General features: G+C 49.9%; 1 protein-coding gene across 1 annotated transcript; it reads right to left on the bottom strand.

Moving 5' to 3' along the window:
• Positions 1-756: 756 nt before the first annotated feature.
• On the bottom strand, positions 757-23,205 carry Pard6b (par-6 family cell polarity regulator beta). Its single transcript, XM_028868582.2, has 3 exons — positions 22,826-23,205; positions 16,357-16,579; positions 757-3,789 (listed from the first exon to the last, which is right to left on the bottom strand). The coding sequence occupies exons 1-3, from the start codon at positions 22,889-22,891 to the stop codon at positions 2,966-2,968; spliced, it is 1,113 nt and encodes a 370-aa protein (XP_028724415.1). The 5' UTR covers positions 22,892-23,205; the 3' UTR covers positions 757-2,965.
• Positions 23,206-23,299: the final 94 nt, after the last annotated feature.

The raw sequence follows: 23,299 nt of genomic DNA, 5'->3' as shown, positions 1-23,299 counted from the left end.
GGCTACAGGAAACTTTCCCAAAACAACTGCCAAGATTAAAAAAAACTGAAATGGGAATAATAAAAATTCAAAAGAGAAAACCAAACCGTACCTTTTGACATCTGGGCACTGGCCTCTGAGGACCCAGTGCATAGCGGGCAGAGGCAGGGGTATGAGTTTCAGGCTAACCTGGGCTACATGAGGAGCCCTTCCCTCACACGGCAGAGAGAACCAACTCCTACAAGTTGTCCCCTGACCTTCACAAGCAAGCTGTGGCTCACACACAAATACACGTGTGTGCTCATACACAAAATACCTTATCTAAATTACGAATGGTCTACAGTTGGATCAGAGATCCAACTGCCTCTGACTCCTGAGTGCTGGGATTAAAGAAAGGCATGTCACTACACCTGGCCTAAAATTAAAAAAAAAAAAAAAAGAAAGAAACTAGTAACCCCAGGGACTGGGTACAATGGCATGTGCCTGTAATCCCAGTTACGGGAGACCGAGTGCCGGAGTCTGAGACCAGCCTGGACTGTTGGGTGAGACCTGTCCAAATTACAAAAACAAAACAGATGTTTGGTGTGTGGCTCAGGGTGGGGACGTGGTCACTGTGAGGCCACGTGCTCAGCCCTTAGCACTGGAAAAGGAAGTCAATAAACCAGCTGCGACTCAGTCTCCATCTGTGGTCTTTCTTACAATCTTGAGCCTGTGTACCTAATGAATGCTTGATAAATATTCTTAAGTACTCTTTTCATATAATTTCAAACAAGAAAGTAGCCTTTATACAAGTCCGTCTTTATTTGTAAAAAATAATATGTAACTAAAGCTAACTTGATTTTTAAAATCAAAGTTCATTTAGTGATAATGTACATTTTATAATAAAATTGTAGTAAAATACTGACATTTGATAGTTTAAACAAAGTATCATTCATGTAAAAATCATGTTATAGCATGTAAAATTTAATTAGAAAATTCATGGTTCACAACAGCACAGCATCATGTTGACATAGTTGACTGAGGACCGAACAGAAGTCACAGTGAGGCTCGACATTCAGGACAACGGAACCGCACGCTGAGCTGCCGGCGCTCACGCTCTCATTCTAAGGGGCATTAAGAACAAGCCAACGGGACTGGACCCCCATAACCAAGGCTCCCTGGCCTCACAGAATGTCTGCGATCACTTACTGCACCAGTAAGACCTTGGTGCAAACACTACTGTCCTTTAAATTAAAATAAGCGCCAGCAGCCTTGATCTCCACTTTCAGACGGAAGATAAATCTGTGTTTTACAGTTAAAATTTGTACAAAAGTCAAGCCCTGAAGTATTTTCCCCAAGAGAAAACTTCTAATGTTAAAACTCTGTTAAAAAAAAAAAAAGAGAGAGAGAGAGAGGAGAGGTAGTATGTGGAAGTAGTCTGACTTACAATCTTGAGCCCGTGTGCCACTTAGCTTGTGAGCACACTGAGCCTTCCATACCTAACGGTACCTTCCCGAGAGCCGCACTGGGAAAACTCCCTCACGGTGTCAAAGCTGGACCACTGTCAGCAAGTGGTGCTGGGGGAGAGGAAGAACGCGGTGAATTGAACACAAAGTCACTCGGCAAATAACACGTTCAGTATCCACTGAGTCCAGCTCCCTTCCCTGGATCAAGGCTTCATTTCTGTCGGTTCGTACGATAGAGAAAAAGGTCCTTCAACTCGGAGTCATCGGAATTTTGTTGCTGTAATGGTACACAACTGGGGTGTCCACACTCGCCCCACCACAAGGCTAATAAATAACTGTCTGCCCAGGGACTCGGGACAGTCTGAGTCCACACGTGGATGGCGGTACCTGTGCATGCAATGCAAGGGCATCAGGCGAGGGAGGACAAGCACTGGTCCCTCCTCCTGAACACAGAAGAGAATAAATAACTCACAGAATTAACACCCCTTTGGGTGGTGAACTTGACACAGGCTCCCCGAAGTGCAGACAGCGCCCTAGAATCCCCAGGAAGAAAAACTCCATTTTTGTATAAAAAGTGCACATTTGTCCTGTGTGTTAGTCTCTTAACCTGGGTCCTTTTTATTCAACATGATCCACACTGTCTGGTATACTGGAAGAGTGTGGAGCACACTAACTGTAACACACAGACACACACACACACAGACACACACACACACACACGAACAATTTCCAGTGGACTGGGGTGAGGAGGTTAACAGTGAAGGGGCAGTCAGTAGGACCAAGGCACCCTGCACACACACAGCACACACACGCGTGCACACACACACACACACACACACACACACACACACGCGCGCGCACACACACATGTGCGCGCACACACGCACACGCGCACACACAGGAATGATTTCCAGTGGACTGGGGTGAGGAGGTTAACAGTGAAGGGGCAGTCAGTAGGACCAAGGCACCCTGCACACACACGCACACGCACACGCACACACACAGAAACAGTTTGCAGTGGACTGGGGTGAGGAGGTTAACAGAGAAGGAGCAGTCAGTAGGACCGAGGCACCCTGCAACTGTGAAGCTACAGGATGGAGACAACAGGGGGTGCTCCAGGGCTGGGTAGTGGGAAGCACCCCTAAACATGGCCAGCTAGTTAAAGTCTTAGAAAACGGGGAAACAGAACAAAACTGAACATGAAAAAACAATCTGTCACGATTAACTGAGGAACATTTTTAAAAGTCAGAATCCATCCATGTTGGGAATCCAAGAAGTGAGGTCCAGTGGACCAAGGAAGGAGACCCCAGACTTCAGGACAGGGCCTCTGCAGAGCCGGTGGAGACAGGGAGGAAGAGCATCCAACGTTGCAGAGAGCAGCACTCCCCTGCAGCAAAGGCCTCACACATGCACACTGCAGTCTGTCTGCAGTCACCCCATCCAGCCACACTCTAGGCTTGCCCGTGGGACATCAAGGCCTGGAGGTCCCCTGTGTCAATCTTGTGCCACTTTTATAGCACTTGGCAAACACACGTGGCGGTTCACAACGTTATGATCGTTCCGTCTTCCTCTAAGAGTCTCTGGTCCGGAGCCCGGGGTTCAAACTCTGTGTCCAGGCTGCTGGGCACAGGCACCGGGTCCTGTGGAGGGGAGAACCCATTCTGCCCCGACTCAAAGCTGAGCTCTATCTGCGTCAGGGACTCCAGGCTCTGGGCATCGGGGGCAGCCTTCGGGATCTGCTGCGGCTCACCACTGTCTTCAATGATGATGTCGTCCTCATCGCTGTCCTGGTCCTCTGGCTCAAAGCTGGCTTCCGCCTGCTGCGGGTAGCCCAGGAGGCTGTTGTCGGTGGACTGGCCGGAGCTGCCGGAAGTCCGACTGTTCCTCACCACGTTGTTCCTCTGGTTAGCTGGCCGCACAGTGATGATGAGGTTGCGGCTGTTGGCTATCATCATGTCAGTCACTTGGTCCAGGCTCTTCCCCGACACCTCTATACCATTGACTTCTAACACTTCGTCATTGACAGCTAGCAATCCCGTGCTCTGGGCCAGACCCCCGGGAACCAGCCTCGATATGAAGATCCCGGGGACTTTCTCTAAGCCGTGTGGTGTCACCCGGACGCTGGAGCCGTCGCGGATGTAGAAGCCCAGGGGCTTCTCCGTGCCATACTTGTACAGACGGACCCTTCGGTGGGTCTCCGGGAGGATGTCCACATCTATGATGGATGACACCGGGCGGAAGTCCTGGGGCATGCTGATGACGATGTGGGGCTTCTTCCTATGGTTGTCAGGACGCAGCACGTTGCTCAGCACGTTCTTCTTCCTGATTAGGGTGTCTGTACCAAAGGCACTGTAGTCAGCTTCTTCTGCTCGGAGAAAACAAACACAAGACAGTTACAGAACCGCTGGAACACGTCTGACCACAGCGGACCTGGCAAAGGATGACACCAGGCAACGTACATGCTACATCGAGATCAGGTCGAGTGTTAGCTTAGCCAGACCACAAGGACTGCAAGGGTGACTGCCATGCCATAAAGAAAACACTAGGGGGCCTCTCAGACACATCTCCAAGGTCACTACCTACTGAACATTAACTGGCCAGTGAAATTCTGACACAGCCAGGCCTGGCCTACACATCTGTCACCCCAGGGCTCAGGAGCCTAAGGCAGAAGACAGAGGCTCTCAAGTTCATGGCCAGCCTGAGCTACATCACAAGCTTGAGGCCAGCCTGGGTTACAGCATGAAACCCTGTCTCAAACTCTAAAAACCAAAACAACAACAACAACAACAAAATAAACTGTGGTAGATCTTCCAGGCTCCTGTTTCCTTTTCTCAGAGAGAGAGTCTCACTGCTAGGCTGGCCTCAGCCACCCAGGCCGGGGAGACACTTAATGACGGATGTAGTATGTCACCACTCCTGGTTATAACCTCACCCCACAACTTGCCCATGGGGTCTGCCTTGTACTCAAGGCAATCCTCCTGCCTCAGCCTCCTAAAAGCTGGGATTACAGGATGTGCCACAATGCTCAGCTTTGCTTTTTTTTATTTTTGGTTTTTGAGACAGGATTTCTTTCTGTGTAGCTCTGGCTGTCCTGGAATTTACTTTGTAAACTCACAGAGATCCTCCTGCCTCTGCTTCCTGAGTGCTGGGATTAAAGGTGTGTGCCATCACTGTCTGGCTTCATTTTTTTTTTTTTTAATTTTCTATGTACATTGGGGTTTGGCCCGCATGTCTATCTGTGTGAAGATGCCAGACCCCCGGAACTGGAGTTACAGACAGTTGTGCACTGCCATGAGGTTGCTGGGAATTGAACCCAGGTCAATTTTGGAAGAGTGGCCAGTGCTCTTACCCTCTGAGTCATCGCTCCACCCCCTACAAACTCATTTTTAAAAATCGACTTGGCCTCGAAGGATGGCTCAGCAGTAAGCTAACTGCTGCCAAGCCTGATGACTTGAGTTGGCCCCCAGCACTCACAGGGCAGAAAAAGGAATCAACTCTCGAGCTGTCCTTGCCCTCCCCAAGCCCACCGTCGGCACACAGGTACACTGGGCCCAGAGGTTCACCCCTGCAGTCCCAGCTCCTGCGCAGCACACGAGGGAAGATCAAGGGCAAGGGCAGCCTCGGCTACACAGAGAATTCAACACCAGCCTGGGCTACACAAAACCTTCTCAACAATATGTTTTAACTTAAAAATATTTACATGTATTCGAGTCTTGCCTGCATCTATGTCCATGCAGCACATATGTGCCTGGTGCCCTCAGAGGTCAGAAGAGGGAATGGATTCCCTGGAACTGGAGTTACAGACAGTTGCAAGCCATTACATGGGTGCTCAGGATAGAACCTGGGTCCTCTGAAGAACAGCAAGAGCTCTTAACAGCTTAGCCATTTCTCCAGCACAAATAAAAATCATTTGCGCCGGGCATGGTGGTGCATGCCTTTAATTCCAGCACTCGGAGGCAGAGGCAGGTGGATCTCTGTGAGTTCAAGGCTAGCCTGGTCTACAAATCAAAGATGGCCAAGGCTACACAGAGAAACCCTGTCTCAACCGCCTCCCCAAAATAATTTTGCACCAGCTTATTAAAAATAATACATTTCGGGGCTGGAGAGATGGCTCAGAGGTTAAGAGCACTGACTGTTCTTCCAGAGGTCCTGAGTTCAATTCCCAGCAACCACATGGTGGCTCACAACCATCTGTAATGAGATCTACTGCCCTCTTCTGGCCTGCAGTCATACATGCAGGCAGAACATTGTATACATAATAAATAAATAAATAAATCTTTAAAAAAATAATAATAATATATTTCTTAGCAGGGTGGTGGTGTCGTATGCTTTTAATCCCAGCACTTGAGAGGGAAAGGCAGGTGGATCTCTGTGAGTTCGAGGCCAGCCTGGTCTACAGACTGAGTTCCAGGACAGCCAGGGCTACACAGAGAAACCCTGTCTTGAAAACAAAACAAAACAAAAATCTTGAGATATGGTTTCCCTCTGTAGCCTAGACTGGCTTGGTCCTCACTGTGTGCGACAAACTGGAGCAATCCTCCTGCCTCTGCTTTTGCTGTGCTGGGATCATAGAGTTGTCCCAACATGTCCGCTTAAAACAGCTCCTTTAAATTATTTTTTTCTTTCATTTAATTAAAACACCTCCACTTTGCATATTTATTATATTCAAAACAAGGACAGGGGAAAGGTACTCATTCCAAGGAAATCAGGAGAGCGAGATGGCTAGGGTGTGACAGGCAGAAGGGCACCTGCCTTGAACTGGTGAGGCCCTGGGTTCAATTTCAGCACGGGAGGCCAGAAGGATGGGAGGGAAGGACCTGACCCACGCACACATCAACACCAAAAGCTTAATTAAGTGAAGCAAGAATGTAGCAAATACTTGGACCGGTCGCCTCTCAGCAAATAAAACTCCCTTCTGGCCCATGGGCTCTGAATCTCTCACTTCCTCCTCGGCAGAGAGTGACGTCAGTGCTGTGACAGGCTGGGGTGGGGGGTGGTAAGGGCTCAGCAAACTTGGAGCTCCTGTTCATTTAAATCCCACTGGTGTCTCCGTCCCCGACATCCCCCACCCCTACCCCCACGGTGGAAAACCTCTTTTAGGTAAAGCTTCGTTTTTGGCTGGTGAATGGCCCAGTGGCAGGGTGCTTGCTGACGAGTCCCATGACCTGAGGGTGAGCCCCACCGCCCATGAAGGAGAGCGCGCCAACCCCTGCAGGCTGTCCTCTGACCTCACATGTGCACTGTGGCGCGCACACACACTAAATACAAAGAAGAAGAAGAAATGCTGACGCCTGCTGAGTAACAACAAAAACATGTTTACTCGTGCACCTGCAGCCGAATTCATTCCTCAAGCCAGCCAGTCTGTCACATGCTAGAGACGCGGAGCCCCAGACACCGCTGTCACAGGTGAAGGCGGAAAACTCAGAGGAGACATCAGGATGAAGGGGGAGAAGGAGGTGGGCAGCAGCCGGAGAGCTGAAGGGCGCCACGTCAGGGCCGGGCTGGCTGTGCAGGCCTGGACTCCCAAGGCTTGAGAGGCCCAGCCCGGCTGGGCTGCACCAGGGACCTTATCTCAAAGAACAAAGCAAAAACCTAAACCAGCCAACCGAGCAAAAGCCAAAGTCAAAACTCACTGGGAACACGGTCAATCAACAAAATATACTTCAGGAGTACAGGGCTCGGGACACGGGCAGACGCAGGAGGCCAAGGCCATCTGTCCTCAGCTACCCAGTGAGACCACTCTGGGCTGTACTGCACTTGCTCAGAAAACCCAAACCTCTCATGAGCTCCTTCATTTCCCAAACATAACTAGTTGGGAATTCTCATTCCCTGGAGGCTAGAGACAGCCTGGGCCCTGCAGAACTCCAGCCAGCTGCCTCCTCACAGGACCTGCCCCTCAGCCAGGGACACCCCATCATTACCTCCAGTTCCCAGTCCAGGGGATTAGGAGTACAAAATAATCTGGGACAGGGCGAACCCAGGTTTTGTTGCTGGACCAGTAACGTCCAGGTTCCCACCATGAGGGTCAGGTATGGACGCCTCAGGGGGCGGGAGTGTCTGGCTCCTCTTCTCAGGCCGTGTGAACAGGACCAGGGACCCCATGCCTTGGCAGCCCCACTCATACCCTCTCACAAGGAGTCTGTGCTGTGTGTCCTTAGGCAAGAAATTTGCTTTACAGTTTGCTTTGAGAAATAGATCCATTGAAGCAGGAGGTTTTGGCAAAATCTCGCTAAAAGCCGTCAGGATTAGTCTTACACTGAACTGTTTATTTCAGAACAACAACCAATAGCAGAAGCCTGCGTAACATGTCCAGGGAAATTCCAGACCACAAAACTGAGAAGGCCACCAAGCTGCCTACATGCCTGCTCATGGGAAACCCTACCGAGAAAACCCAAATCTGCATAATTTGGCACGGCCTAAGACTCCCTCTGAATGCTCGCTCTAAATTCTCAGAAGCACCAGGCCCACACAAAGGCACCTCTGTTCTCCCCCCCAGCTAATCAGTTTCCAGCCACTGGGAAAGAAACAGGCTGGCAGCAGGCCAGGGTGCAGGGTGTGAGTGTAAAGTGTAAAGGTGACCGTCCAGGAGGGCCCAGCTGGAGGCCGAGGTCACTCCCAGAGGCCATGGGAGTCCCACAGACCTGCAGCAGACCTGGCCCGGGCCATACAGGAACACCCCATGGAGAACTCTGTCCCTCAGCCAACAATCTCTGCTAACTGCCCTTGACAAGGACCCACCCAGAAGCTTCTGGGCGGCCAAATGGGATATCTTCTTCACACACGGGCTCCCAGCTTTACTAACATAGAGCCCTGCAGGGCCTCTCTCTGAGCTGAGACCTCTTTAAACATTAGTTCTGGGAGCTGGTTCCCTCATCTGAGCTCGCTGAGGGCCAGACCCATGCACTCAGAGGGAGGGTGAGCCAGGGCCCACTGTGATGACGGCATCAGAAGAAATGTCCACAGTGGACAAAAAGCAAGCTTGGCAAACAAAAGCCTCAGCATGGCACCAAGCATTCCTGGAGAGGAGACCCCAGCAAACACACGGTGCAGTCCTCAGGAGACTCAAGAGCGCGTCCCACTGGAAGTTCAGAGGAAGACAGGGCAGCTGGGCCTGGTGGCATGGCCTGCAATGCCAGCTCCTCGGAGGCTGAGACAGGAGGATGGGCCCCAGGCTGGAGACCCTATGGAGAGACCTGTCTCAAAACAGAAAGGGCTCGGCTGGACTGGGGAGTGGGACAAGAGGCTCAGGAGCCCCGGGCCAACCTGTTACACTGTGAGGTCAAGGCTAGCCCTGTCTCAAGGACAACAAAACATCAGGGTAGGTTGAGGTTGGCACAGAGCTCATACTGTAATGGCAGGACACTGACCCAGCAGGCATGAGGCCTGGGTTCAGTCCCTAGGACAAGAAAAGAAAAGAGTGCCAGTTGTGGGGATACTCAACACTCAGAGTGGAGGTACAGAGAATGGGGGGGGGATGATGACACACGGAGACAGGGGACAGGACGGCCATGAGGACCACTGCTGTGAGTTCAAGACCAGCCTGGGCTACACAGCAAGACCTTGTCTGGTTTTGCAGGGCACATATGTAAAGGAGTAAGCAGATGTATTGCAAGAAAACAGGTTTGTGAGCCACAGGTTCACACACCATGCATGGCTCCGTGCTCTGCAGTGCAGCCACAGGTTCACACACCATGCATGGCTCTGTGCTCTGCAGTGCAATCCCAGGTTCACACACCATGCATGGCTCCGTGCTCTGCAGTACAATCCCAGGTTCACACACTATGCATGGCTCCATGCTCTGCAGTACAATCCCAGGTTCACACACCATGCATGGCTCCATGTCCTGCAGTACAATCCCAGGTTCACACACTATGCATGGCTCCATGCTCTGCAGTGCAATCCCAGGTTCACACACCATGCATGGCTCCATGTCCTGCAGTACAATCCCAGGTTCACACACCATGCATGGCTCCGTGCTCTGCAGTACAATCCCAGGTTCACACACTATGCATGGCTCCATGTCCTGCAGTGCAGCCACAGGTTCACACACCATGCATGGCTCCGTGTCCTGCAGTGCAGCCACAGGTTCACACACCATGCATGGATCCGTGCTCTGCAGGGTAGCCAGTGAAGAAGCAGACTGGCACCTGCTCTCACAGCGTTGCCATCCTACAGAGAGATGGCACAAAGAATGCTAAACAGTCGGCATCAGGAGTGTGAAGGGGTCCCGGTGGGGCTGGCAGGTCGAGGAGGGACTTCTTTGTGGAAATGAGGTGTCTCTTGAGATGGAAAAAGCAGTAGCAGGTGACTGGGTAAGAGGGGGAAGGAGGTTCTAGATGCAGAGAGGGGGTGGTGAAGAAATCTAAAACACCGGGAGGGAACGGGGACAGACTGGAGGTGCAGACAGGGCTCCTGGGAAGGGCTGTGGTCTAAGGACTTCAGCCTTGGGCTGAGAACCCAGAGATGGTAATCTCTTCTGTTTTCTTCACAAAGCTCCCTGCGGCAGGGATGGGAGAGCATGTGGAAAATAATCAGAGCCCGCGATGGGCTTAGTGACCAAGAACAGGTGTGCCCAGGCCTCTGTCATGAGCAACTGAGATCATCGTGAGAACCACGGATCTAGTTTCAGTAGTAAAAACTTTTTGTGGGAGTATCTATTTTTGTTTTTATTTTGAGACAGGGTCTTAGTGCTATGGAGCCTGGGCTGGCCCTGAACTGACTTCCTACCAGGATTACAGGCCTGTGCCACTACTCCTGGCCTCTTGTGAAAAGTAACTACTATGTATCCCTCGGACTGTATTAAAATTAAACCCTGGTTCATTAAAATGTAACCTTAAAACACAGCTATAAAGTCATGTCCAGTGCCAGGTCAAGGTCCAAGAGTTGATTTTCTGCCAGTTACAGGTGTGTGAGACACAGGTCCTCACGGAGACCTAGCGGAGCAGGAGCTCAGCTGCACCCCTCACAAACCCAGAACGTCAGCACACGCCTCGCACACAGAACACCAGCCCACGAGAAGGCAGGGAACGGAAACGATTAGACTGGGGGAGGGCCTGTGATCTAACATGTCTTGGGATCCCAGACTAAGCAGGTCTGTCTGGAAGGCTCTAGAAACACATCACCTGGACTCTGTTCCAACACTACAGGAATGACCCGGTGGGTTTATGTTGTTGAGACAGAGGCTCACTATGTAGCCCTGGATGTCCTCAAACTCAGCCTGTAGACCAGCCTGTCCTGGAACTCAGAGATCCGCCTGCCTCTACCTCCTGGGTGCTAGAATTACAGGCGTGTGCCACCATAACTAACACATTCATTGATTGTGACTGTGTACATGTGCACGTGTGTGCCAGGGCATGCCATGTGGAGGTCAGAGGACAGCTTGTGGAAGTCAGCTCTCTCCTTCCACCATGTGGTTCCAGAAATCACACTCTGGTTGTCAGGCTTGGTGGCCAGCACCTTTACCCAGTGAGCCACGTTGCTGGCCGCAGGGAAACACTGGTGGTGGTTGGTGGTAGAGTTCCCACGCCGCTGGCCCTGACCTGGGTAGTTTTTAAAGGCAGCCCAGCATCTCTAACCTGTCTAGTGCAGTCATGTGATAACCAGCGAAGGAAAGGGCTCTCTGGGCTGTCTCACCCTCGCCCAGACACAGCAGGAGAAACTCCGGCCCCCAGGAGGGGGCTGAGAGCCTTCTCTGTGAAAATAACTTGTCAGATATCAGGTTTTTGTTTTGTTTTGGCTTCCATGAAAACGATCCAAGAAACAAGAGTGTGGGATTTTTCTCCTAACAGAAAATGAACACAAAACAGAACTTCCCAAAGTGTGTGACATGACTGTCTAGGCACCAGCTGTGAGTATACACACTCAAGCACAAGCTTTATGCTTGAAAGAAACTTTATTCAGTAGCTTATCAGATTCTAAACTTGAAATCACTGAGGGGACGAGGACACAGCTCAGGTAGGTGCTTGCCTAGCAGCACACAAGGGGCCTCAGGTCTGAAACCCAGGACCACCACCAAACAGGAAGGAGAGAAACAACAGCTGAGAAAACAGACTGAGGCCTCACTTAAACCCCAGCACACAGGAGGCAGAGGCAGACATGTCTCTGAGTTCAAGATCAGCCTGGTCTATGTAGCAAGTTAGCAAGTTCCAGGCCAGCCAGCCTTGGAAGAAAAACAAAACAACAAAGCAGAACAGACTGCAGTGGTTCTACAGAGAGACACAACCAGCCTTAACCCAGGCTCCACTGGCTCTGCCAAGGGCCACTTCCTGCTTGGGCTTGTCCGTTTTGTTTAAAAATCCTTCAATCCAAACCAGAATCATGTCTCTGCCTCGGATGCTGGGACCTGGTGGTCAACAGCACATGAGACCAGGTAGTCTAGGCCTAAGCAAGATATGCCTGGATCTGCAAGGCAAACTGGTCAGGGAGGTCCCAAGAGACCCTCTGGCAAAGCCAGAGAAGAAAGCAGGGAGCTCCCAATTCACAGGACAGACCAAGGCACTGAGGCAGGCTGGGTGGGAACTCGTAGGGTGCTCATCCAGGACTCTTAGCTTCAATGGACATCATCGCAGGAAGTCTCAAGCAGTAGACCTCCTTCCAATTTTCACTAAAGCCATATTGTATTCAAGATATGTATGCATATGCTACAATTGCACACACTTTAAGAATTATGTGTGTGTGTGAGCATGTGCCACGGAGCTCATGTGCAGGCGGCCAGATGACAACTCTCAGGAGTTGCTCACCTTCTTCCAACATGTTGGGCACCGGGGATCGGACTGAGGTCATCGGTCTTAGTGGTAAGCACCCTCCTGACTGAGCCATCTCACTGGCTCTCACTATGCACTTGAGGCTGACCCGGAAGTATGTAGCCCAGGGTACCCATCAACTAACTCTCAATCCTCCTGCCTCTACCTCCTGAGTGTTGTGGTTACAAAGGTCAGCCACCAGGTGTGACTTAAATTTACACAAGTATACACAAAATCAAACAAACATATATAGTACATACATTTATAATACACTTATTTATTTGCTTTGTGGGTGTGCACACATGCCACAGCACACATGAGGAGGTAAGAGAGCAAACTTCAGAACTGAGTTCTCTCCTTCTAACGTGTGTATCCTGGGGACAGAAAAACCTGGCTGTTGGGCTTGGGGCAAGAGTCCTTATTATCCAGAGCCATCTTACTGGCCCAAAGCCTTATCTTTAAAATCTAACAACCTGCCAGGAGTGGTGGTGCAAGCCCTTATTCTCAGCACCTGGGAGGTAGAGGCAGGCGGATCTCTGTGAGTTCAAGGCCAGCCTGGTCTACATAGTGAGGCCCAGGACAATACCAAGGCTACACAGAACCCTGTCTCAGAAAACCAAATGAAACAGCAACAACAAAACAATATAATTACTTAAAATTCTGTATTTAGTTTTGTGTGTACCTCTGTGTGTGTGTGGGTGGGTGGGGGGTGGATAATGGTGCAGAAGTGGAGGTCAAAGGACTTTTGTTCTCTCTTTCTACTCTGTGGGTCCTAGGGATTGTCACGCTTGGTGGCAATCACCTTTCCCTACTGAGGTAACTTGCTGGTCCCCTACATTAATTCTAAAGGCTATTAATTTTACTGGACATTCTACTTTTATCACACAGAAAACTTTTATCTACATATAAACAAACTTCCAAACCTTGACATCTACAAAGTTGGCTGTGGTGGTACACACCTGTAACTCAGTACTCTGAAGGCTGGGGTGGGACCAAGCCACAACTGAGGACATCTTGGGCTACAGTGTGGAATGTACAATGAGTCTCAAAACAAAAAGCAAATGAAAACAAAGACAAAACCCAGTGGACAGATGTAAAATAATGAAATAATTCCAGTAACCACACTGGAAGCCAGGCTGAGACCCTGACTACATGCTGTAGGGGATGCAGCTTGTCAGTCAACACTGTGGGTCACAGGCAATCCCTGACCTCGGGAAGCTGGGGCAGGAGAACTGATGTAAACTTAAGGCCAGCCTGAGCTACAGCGTAAGACCCTGTCTCAAAGACAGGGAACAAGGGGAGGTAGGGGACACATTCAACTGGTAAGGACGTTTGCTGCCAAGCCTGTCTCTTTCTGTGTCTCTGTGTCAAATCGCAGAACCACATGGTGTAAGGGAGGAATTTCCTTGTTACTTTGACCTTCCCAAGCACGCTGTGGCACGCATGTCCCTCTCCCCTCACAAAACAAACGAATGTAAAACATGTACACACTTACACATCTCTAACTGCTAATAAGAAAGGTCATTATCCGCTTAAAATGATGAGTCCCGTCAAACGCCCTACCCTGCTCTGCCTGCCCACATGCCACACGCCACCGTCTCCTAGGTCTAGCTTCAAGGTCCACCCTGCTCTCCAGGCCTGCTGCCCTGACAGCTTTTAGTTGCTTTGTCTTTTTGAATAAGGGTCTTGTTATGGAGCCCAGGCTAGCCTCAAACTCACAGTACTCTGCCTTCCTTGGGCTGTTGTGCTGAGATTACAGGCATGAGCCACCAAATACAACTGTCAGGGTTTTGGGATACAGATCCCTAGATTCCCACCCTCACCCCGTTGCGGTCTCTCATTTCTAATCTGCATGGTGTGGTCAATTCCGAAGCCTGTTGAGATACTTTGTTAAGCCTAGAGGAACTGAACTCATTATTTCCCCACCTGTCTGCCGGACTCTGACAATGCCCTGGGTGTCGGGCTCAGCACCACAGCTGTGTTCTGCAGTGCCCCTCACTGTCGACCATTCCGCATCTCACCTCTGCCACCTGCTCCTGCTCTCTACACTGATTCTTGCAAGCAGACACCGGGGGCTCTTGCAGTCAGTCTCTGCCCACAGCAAGGCCACTGCCGAGCCTGCCATCTACCTATGGTCACTTGGGAACATTAACACCAACTCTCTCAGGACAGACTGCAGCCCCTCAGCAGATGGGACCGACAGACCTCAGCTTCTCCAAACTCAGAGAAGCAAAGTAGCCAGGCTGTGGGCATGTCAGAGCCCTGGGAGCGATCTAATGCTCACCAACCTCCCTTTCAAGCTCCTTTCTGAGTTGGCCTGAAACTGCAAGGTCTTTATCCCACACCACTCAAAGCTCATAAGTGGGCTTTTCAAATCTTTCACTTGCCAAAGAGAAAGGAGCTAGTGGCCAATGGGACAGGACTGTCCATCCTTCCAGTCTGCAGTCTCTCTGTGTCTCTGCCTCCCTGCCTCACACACGGGGCAGGGTTAGTCTAAAAAAGTTTTAAGACGCCAGTCGGTGGTGGCACATGCCTTTAATCCCAGCACTTGGGAGGCAGAGCCAGGAGGATCTCTGTGAGTTCAAGGCCAACTTGTCTTACAGAGTGAGATCCAGGACAGGCACCAAAACTACACAGAGAAACCCTGTCTCGAAAAAACCAAAATAAATAAATAAATAAATAAATAAATAAATAAATAAATAAAGTTTTAAGGCTCAAGATATTTTCTGAGAGACACTATTTACAGCCCCCAAAGTCACCACTTCCCCTCTCATTTCCCAGCTAGTTTTATATTTACACTATTTTTGTGAATACAAAAATATTCTAAAATGGAAGGTTTTGCTGGGTGCTGCCCTTCCCTCAATTTGTCTGTGTAGTGATGCTACAGGCCGTAGAGTCACACTGTAAAGAACGAGGAGCAGAGAGAGAGAGTGAGTAACCTGCTTTGGTTGTCTATGAGACCATGAATGAAGCTCCTGAAGGTGGGTGAGCCTCTGCTACCAAATCACTCTCCCCATCAATCCAACAATGGAATGAAGACTTACTAAATGCCTAATTTGACCTGTTATTGTTTCCCCTGAGACAGGGTTTCTCTGTGTAGCCTTAGATGTCCTAGAAGAACCCAGACTTCTGACTCTGTCTCCCAAGTGCTGGGATCAAAGATGTGCACCACCACACACCACTACCACCACCACCACCACCACCACCGAATGGCTCCTAATTTGACTTAAAACAAAACAAAACAAAACTAAGAGTCTGTGGGATGTTCTTTATGGCAAATGTGTTGCTCTGATTGGTTAGTAAATAAAACACTGATTGGCCAGTAGTCAGGTAGGAGGAAGTATAGGCAGGACAAGGAGGAGAAGAATTCTGGGAAGTGGAAGGCTGATTCAGAGACACTGCTAGCCGCCACCATGACAAGCCGCATGTGAAGATGCCAGTAAGCCACGAGCCATGTGGCAAGGTATAGATTTATAGAAATGGGTTAATTTAAGATATAAGAACAGTTAGCAAGAAGCCTGCCACGGCCATACAGTTTGCAAGTAATATAAGTCTCTGTGTTTACTTGGTTGGGTCTGAGCGGCTGTGGGACTGGCGGGTGAGAGAGATTTGTCCTGACTGTGGGCCGGGCAAGAAAACTCTAGCTACACTAAGAGGGTGTTGGAGAGATGGGATCAGTGGTTAAGAGCAGTGGCTTGTTCTTTAAGAAGTCATGAGTTCAATTCCCAGCACCCACACAGTGGCTCACATCTGCCTGTATAACTCCAGTTCCAGGGATCTGACACCTCTGGCTTCTGAGAACACCTGTACACATGTGAGCAGAACTGTGCATGCACGCACACATATGCACACAATTTAAAAATAAAAATAAACATAACTTTAAAAACTCTAAGAGGAAGGGCAGTGGCAAGACAGTCCAGCAGGTCAAAACACTACCTGCTGCCAAGTCTGTGGAAAAAGTGACTTCTGCAAGCTGTCCTCTGACCTCCACAGGAGTCTCTCTCTCTCTCTCTCTCTGGAGTTAATGGTTAAAAACACATATTTTCTTCTGTACACTCAGAGAAGGCTTGGACATTAATTAAGCCAGCGATACCACCATGCTTTAGCTCCTTGCAAGATGCAGATCCACTAGGTCAGAGGCAAAGCTGCTCACCCGAGGGAACGTGTGCATTCCATACAAAGGCACTCACCCTTCTTCTGTATAAAGATCCTAAGCAGTGGGTTGGCGGTGGAAACTGCCTTGTGGTAGTTGTCATCATTGTTTATGGGCAGCAGATCCCCGTGGATGTCTGCGTAGCCCACCAGCACGTCAACATTGGGGATCTTGTGAACATGTTGCAGCAGTCCATAAAACTCCTCAAATTTTCCGGGTTTGGATCTTTCCAGTGAAAACCGACGAAACTCAGCACCAAACTACAAATATAACAAACATATTAGAAAATAGAACGTCAGCTGGGCATGATGATGCATTCCTTTAGTCCCACTGGGAGGCAGAGGCAGGAGGATCTCTGTGATTTTGAGGACAGAGAAAACCCTGCTCTGAACCTCACTGCCAGGAGCAGAGGCCAGAAAGACACAGGAATGTGGCTGCTGTTCCCCCAAGGTGCCCCTGCCAGCAGCTGCTGATTCCCAGGTCTCCCAGGACAGCCCTCCCGGGACAATTCAGCTCCAACTGTGCCTGGAGCCCAGACCAGGGCACCAGAGACATTCACAGACCTAACTTCCCACCACTGCATAGCACCCCTCATAAAAGGGATTATCTTTTCACAGGCCGTAAGAGCCAAATCTAAGTGTAGCAAAAGGACTTTGAGCTTCTTGGCATGAAATAAATGATGTCATCATGTAAGAAATATGTCTAAAGACAGAAAAGAAGCATCTTCCCCAAGTTAGTGTAAAAAAAAAAAAAGCTTATTAACAAACACATCACCTTTAAATCCTGTTCCATCTGGCTAAGGAGCATGTCTGTGCGTCTGTCCCTGTGCTGGGCTCAGTGATGGGCTGCAGGGATCAGGAGGCTGGCCTGCTTCAAAAGCTCAGCAATTAGTGGGTGAGAGACTGATCGCCTCAGGGAGGCTAGAGATTACAGGACCGGCAGGAAGCACCCTCTGTCATTCCCCCATTTACTTTCCAGGTCCCCTAAGGCCACACATTAAAGTGTCTCCTAAGTCCCTGTGCTCTCAAATGGGGAGCCTAAGAAAGGTTCTTCAGCCTTCTTCAAAAAGGCCTGTCACATAATTTTAAGCCTCTCTTTAGGAGTCACTTGGTACACAGCATATTAAATGCTTAGTTAAATGCCAGGGGCGGGGCTGGAGAGATGGCTCAGCAGTTGAGAGCACTAGCTGCTCTTGCAGAGGACTGGGGTTCAGTTCCTAGCACCCTCAGAGTGGCTCACAACCACCTCTAACTCCAGTTCCAGGGGATCTGATGCCTTCTGACCTCCAAGGGCACCAGACACACACGTGGTGCATATATATACATGTAGGCAAAACACTTATAAACAATAAATAGGCAGGGGCAGGAAAGGAGGGAGGAACTTTGGCTCCTGGTGCGTGTGTTAACAGTGTTATCCTACTGGTAGCTTTTTTTTTTAATTTGAGGCTGGAGGCATAGCTCAGTGGAAAAGTATGAACTTAGCATGTGCAAGGCTCTCCATCAAGAACCACACACACACACACAAAAATGTGTAAAGTAAACGTTCACCAAACATGTTTGACTGGCAGATGTGTTTTCTGTCTAAATTCCTAGGATATCAGTAAGCATGAATGTTCCACAGGAATAGCAGGTACCAGGCAGAGAAAGGCCCGCATCCCAACAGGCATCCATGACCAACACTGACCCAGCCATCCAGTCTTTTCTCTACTTATGGCTGACCTTCCTCTTACATACATTATTCACTACCCACCCGTGGTTTGACATGAAAACAAAATTCACTGCCACTTCTTACTCCTAACAAATTCAAACTTTCCAAGACACATTCCTGAGATAGAAACACTAACATTTGTCAAGAAAAATCAGGTGACTCATATCTAAAGCTCTCAGAAAGTTAGTCACACCTACACATTTCAGAGTAAATAAAACCCAGGAACACCCTTCCTATCAGTCAGTCTTATGATGTTATCAAAGGCAGTTTCTCCTCAGTATTCTGGAGGCTGGGCTCCCAGCACAGCCTCAGTCCACAGGGCAGGCTGACTCACCCCAGGCTATCACCTCCCCTGGAGTCTGAATGGGAATACACCTAATGATTTAACCCTTTAGGTTCCCCCAAAGCTTCTGCTTGAAGTTCTTTGTTCAACATCTTCTTCTCTGGCTTAAATACTTATTTAAAAACAGCAGGTGCCCACACCAGCTAATGTTGGCAAAGCAGGAGGTGTGGGGTGGGGGGATGTGGACATGGGTTACCTCTTGCAGCAAAGTAGGATTATAAAAACTTTTTAGGACATGAAGAAAAATTAGAGATCAAATTAACCCAACCAGCAATTATTCACCATGCAGTTTGGGGGTGGGGTGGAGGGGGTTGGACCAGTTTGCCATGAATCCAGATGTACATGGACTTGTTTCTCAGCATCTGTTGGCATATTCTAGAACTTGGTTCTTTGGAGGGAAGGGGAATGAATAAAGTTCAAGGCTTTAGCTGGCCTTGAACTTGCAGTGAGAGCTGAGATGAAGTACTTTGAGAAGTACTGTTAATATTCCATTTGCCCTGAATAGCAATTAGGAAGTTGTATGTCTCACGACTGTCCCAAGGCTGTTTGGGGCAGGTGTCTCGGCTGTGATGGAGATGCAAGCAGGCCCCAGTATGCCAGTCAAGCTCCAGGGCAACTGCTACAACCCCCACCCTCAGGACCAAGGTTACCTAAGGACATCACTGTGTTTACAGAGAACTTTCCCAGTTCTGGAGAAACAATCAGGAAGATAAATCAGTTACCAAAGAAATCACTTGCTTGCTGGTATCACACTTCTAACTAGACCTATATTTACACTATCCATTATTTTTTATTATCTGTACCATGTCTCCCTTTCCAGAGTAAAGGTGATAAAGTTGACACTACTGTTTCTTTTTCTTTTCTTTTCTTTTTTCAAGACAAACAGGGTTTCTCTGAGTAGCCCTGGCTGCCCTGGAACTAGCTCTGTAGACCAGGCTCCTCCCAAACTCAGAGTTCCACCTGCCTCTGTCTGGGATTAAAGGCACGCGCCACCACTGCCAGGCTCACACTTGTTTCTGTGGAGAAGCCTTCTAGTCATGACCTGCATACTGTCCCGTTTTGGTTACGATCTCTTAATTGTGATGTAAGACTGACACTGGACCAGCAGAATGGCTCAGCAGAGAAAGGTGCTTGCCACTAAGTCTGACAACCTGAATTCGACACCAAGACACACATGGTGGTGAGAACCACTCCCGAAGTTGACCTCTGACCTCTACACTCATACTGTGGTCCTGGTGAATCCCCATTGACTCATGCACACCAAGTAAGTGATCAAAATGTAATAATTGAATGAATTCTTGCCATTCACATAGCATAAAATGTAATTATTTTTACAAACCTTAGCTATGCTAAAACTAGTGGCACATGCCTTTACACCCAGCAGAGGCAGGCAGACCTCTGTGAGTTCAAGGCCAGTCTGCTCTACATAATGAGTTCCAGAACAACCAGAGCTACGTAGAGAGACCCTGTCTCAAAAACCCCAACAATAGCAACAAAAAAGAGCATGAACTGCTCCTGCAGAAGACCCAGATTAGATCCCATGTATTTCTGGTGGCTCACAAGCTCACTTCAGCTCCAGGGGAACCAACGCCCTCTTCTGGACTCCACAGGCACCTGCACTTGCACGTGCACACGAGAGAGAGAGAGAGAGAGAGAGAGAGAGAGAGGAGAGAGAGAGAGAGATATCTTTTTTTTCTTCCCTTTTTTTAAGGTAAAAATACAGAAGTAAATCCCAGAATTTATGAGGCAGAGAGAGTTGGATCTTTGAGTTTGAGACCAGCCTGGTCTGCAGAGTGAGTTCCAGGGCAGCGAGGGCTACACAGAGAAACTCTGTTTTTAAAAACCAAGAAACGACAATATGAGGTCCACAGACCTTTGCTTTCATCTACTGACAGGTGGGACAGTGGGGCTGCATTTCACCAAGTATCTGTTCTGACTGCCCTGCTGCCCATTAGGAGAGGGCGCTCCCCAGAAGTGCAGGACGGCAGCTGAAATACACACCACATACTTGGGACAGAACTATGTAAAATATTAAAAAATCCGTAGACAGAAAAGAAAAACAAAAAGCCTGAAATTCCAGTCCCCAAGAACTCAGTTTCTACCCCCAGAGACCCACTCCTACCTGATTTATTGGCACACCTAGAATCTCTACTCGTTTTTTCCTATGATAAAAAATTCAAGACTCACTACCAAGATGGGACCATAAAACTGAGTGTTAGCATTATGCAACATCACAAGTGGTTTTCTTTTCCGACCTCAAGTCCCACAAGCCAAACTACAAAAAAAAAAAAAAAAAAAAAAAATGCCAGGAGAAAGTTCATGTGCTGGGCCTGCACAGACAGCCTCAACACGGTTAGAGAGAAGATGTACATTTCTGGAGTTACTGTCACCCTTCCATTCACACAAGTCACCTCAGTTTGCTATTATGCCATGGAGAGCCCAGCCCAGGAAGAGTATGATCCTTAAACTACCATACAGCTTTATTTTTTTTGCAGACCAGGCTGGTCTCCAACTCAGAGATCCACCTGCCTCTGCCTCCCAAGTGCTGGGACTAAAGGCATGCACCACCATGTCCAGCTCAGTTTTATTCTAAAAAACAAAATTCTAAAAAAAATATGTGCACTTGTGTTCTCTGTGTATGTATGCCATACATAGGTGCCCTGGGTGCTAGACTCTCAGACCTCCTGGACCTAGGGGTTAAAAGCATGGGCTGCTCTTCCAGAGGCTCTGGCTTTGGTTCTCAGCACTCAAAAAGTGGCTCACAGTTAAAACTCCAGATCCAGGAGATCTGACTCCTGGCTTCCTTGAGCACCAGGCATGCAGGTGGTACAGACATACATGCAGGCACTTATAAACATAAAGTAGAAAAAAAATTTAAAATGTACAGGTTCTGGGCTGGAGAGATAGCTGCTTTTCCAAAGGACCTGGGTTTGAGTCCCAACACCCACATGGCAGCTCACAACTGTCTGTAACTCAAGTTCCAGTAGGTCTGACTGCCTCACATAGACATACACACAAGCCAAGTACCAACACACATAAAAATAAAATAATTACTTCAAAAAAATTACAGGTGCTTTTTGCTTGACAGGGCGAGAGCTGAGGCTGGCCTCCTGCAGGAGCAATGCATACTCTGCTATCTTTCTAGCACCAACAGCCCTATTATTATTCAACAGATCTGTGTTTGAATCTGGTGCCTATTCTGGTATATAAGTCCCTCCCTCCCCTTTATTAAGACTGGATCTCACTGTACTGGCCAGGCTGGCCTGGAACTCTTCCAACTTCACTAGTCTGGCTACATTGGGAGTTCCAGATTAGTCTAAATTAAAGGAGATTTGAGAGAGAGAGAGAGAGAGAGAGAGAGAGAGAGAGAGAGAGAGAGAGATATTAAAAGCAAATGTAGATCTGTGCTTATTAGTTAACAGAACATCTCTCTCAAGCCCAGACACCACCCCACCTCACCCAAAGGCTCGCGGCAGCCTTCCTTACTTCACTCAAACCACTCCTGGAACCGACAGTCCCCCAGGGGTCCCTTAACCACCACCCCATGGGTGTGCACTACATCGCTCTTGTGTCTCACCTCAATTCTACCCTAAATTCTCAGGGTCAGCACCCTCTGACCACTGTCCTACAAGTTGTTCGGCAAAAAGCCATCCGGCAAGACTTGGTCCTAGAGCAGAGCTAGGGGGAAGTCACACCCTTTAGAAGCTGGTCACCCTGTCATCTTAGAATTCTCAAAGAATCGGGCTGTATTATCCCAGCTCCTTCTGGCCTTTCAAAGTCAGGAGAAGCTTGCCTACATGTTCCGGTGGCGGCAGATCACCTTCAAATTCCATCTAAAAAGCCCCCTTGGGAAGAACGCATTCCCTAGCTAATCCCTACAGGCTACTCTGCTCACCGGGCCTTGAGACTGAGGAATTCCTCGGACACTGAAGTCACTATCAGCAGACTGGCAGACCCGCCAAGGGGGAAAGCACTCGCCATGAAGGGTCGGAACGAAAAGAGCGGCAGCGTCTCAAACTGTCAAGCGCTGCTCCAGAGAAAGGCGATACTTAAATAGATGAAATGCATACCAAAGTTAGGGCTGGAAAAAGAGGCTCGCCTCCATTCGATGTGCCTGCCCCTGAACCCCAAGAAGAGGTGACATGAGGAGACAACAAGGTGCTCCGAGAGCCTTAAGACTCGTGCCCCGGGTGAAGGGCTTCCCCAAAGCTATCGCATCACCTAGCAGTCGAGCGGTCCCCATCCCACCCTTAAAGCAAGGCGGGAATAGGAAAGATGGAAAACAGAGGCTGTGATGCGGAACAGACGCCAGCGCTCCCCGCCGCCGCTCTCCACCAAGTTTCTCTCCTCCGTGCTCCGTCCAGCAGATCGCCCTCGGCCCGCGTCCGTCCACCGGGGCAGCCCGGGGCCACCATCCCGCCACCCCGCGTCCCCGCCGCCCCGCACGGCCGCGCACCTTGCTCTTCACCTCCATGGTGCCCAGGCAGCCGCTGCTCTGCCCGTGCCGGTGGCCGCGGTTCATGCTGAGCACCCGGCCGGCGGCCGCCTCGTCGGGGGCCGGCCCTCGGGAGCGCGGGCAGCGGGGCCGCGGACGCGCGGGCTCGGGACTCGGAGCGCCGCACGGCGCCTCGTCACCGCACCTGCCGAGGTCCGCGCTGCGCTGGGCCGGGTGCTCCGCGGCGGCCCGAGGGTCGGACTGGCAGTGCGGCAGGCGGGGACACGGGTCCCTCCCAGGGAGGCTCGGGGGCGGCGGCGGCCGCGGTGAGGAGAGGGCGGAGCACTGAGTCCTCACAGCCGCCGCAGCCCGGCTTCTCGGCTGCCTCCCCGCGGGCACGCGCGCGGCCCGGCGCTCGTGCACGCAGGCACGGCTGCAGCCGCGGCACGTGCGCGCGCTCACCTGCAGCCTCCGAGCAGCCTCGGCCGCTCGCGC

The sequence above is a fragment of the Peromyscus leucopus genome, chromosome 4, assembly GCF_004664715.2.
Source record: "Peromyscus leucopus breed LL Stock chromosome 4, UCI_PerLeu_2.1, whole genome shotgun sequence".
Lineage (NCBI taxonomy): Eukaryota > Metazoa > Chordata > Mammalia > Rodentia > Cricetidae > Peromyscus > Peromyscus leucopus.
This window is presented reverse-complemented; position numbering and strand designations above follow the sequence as displayed.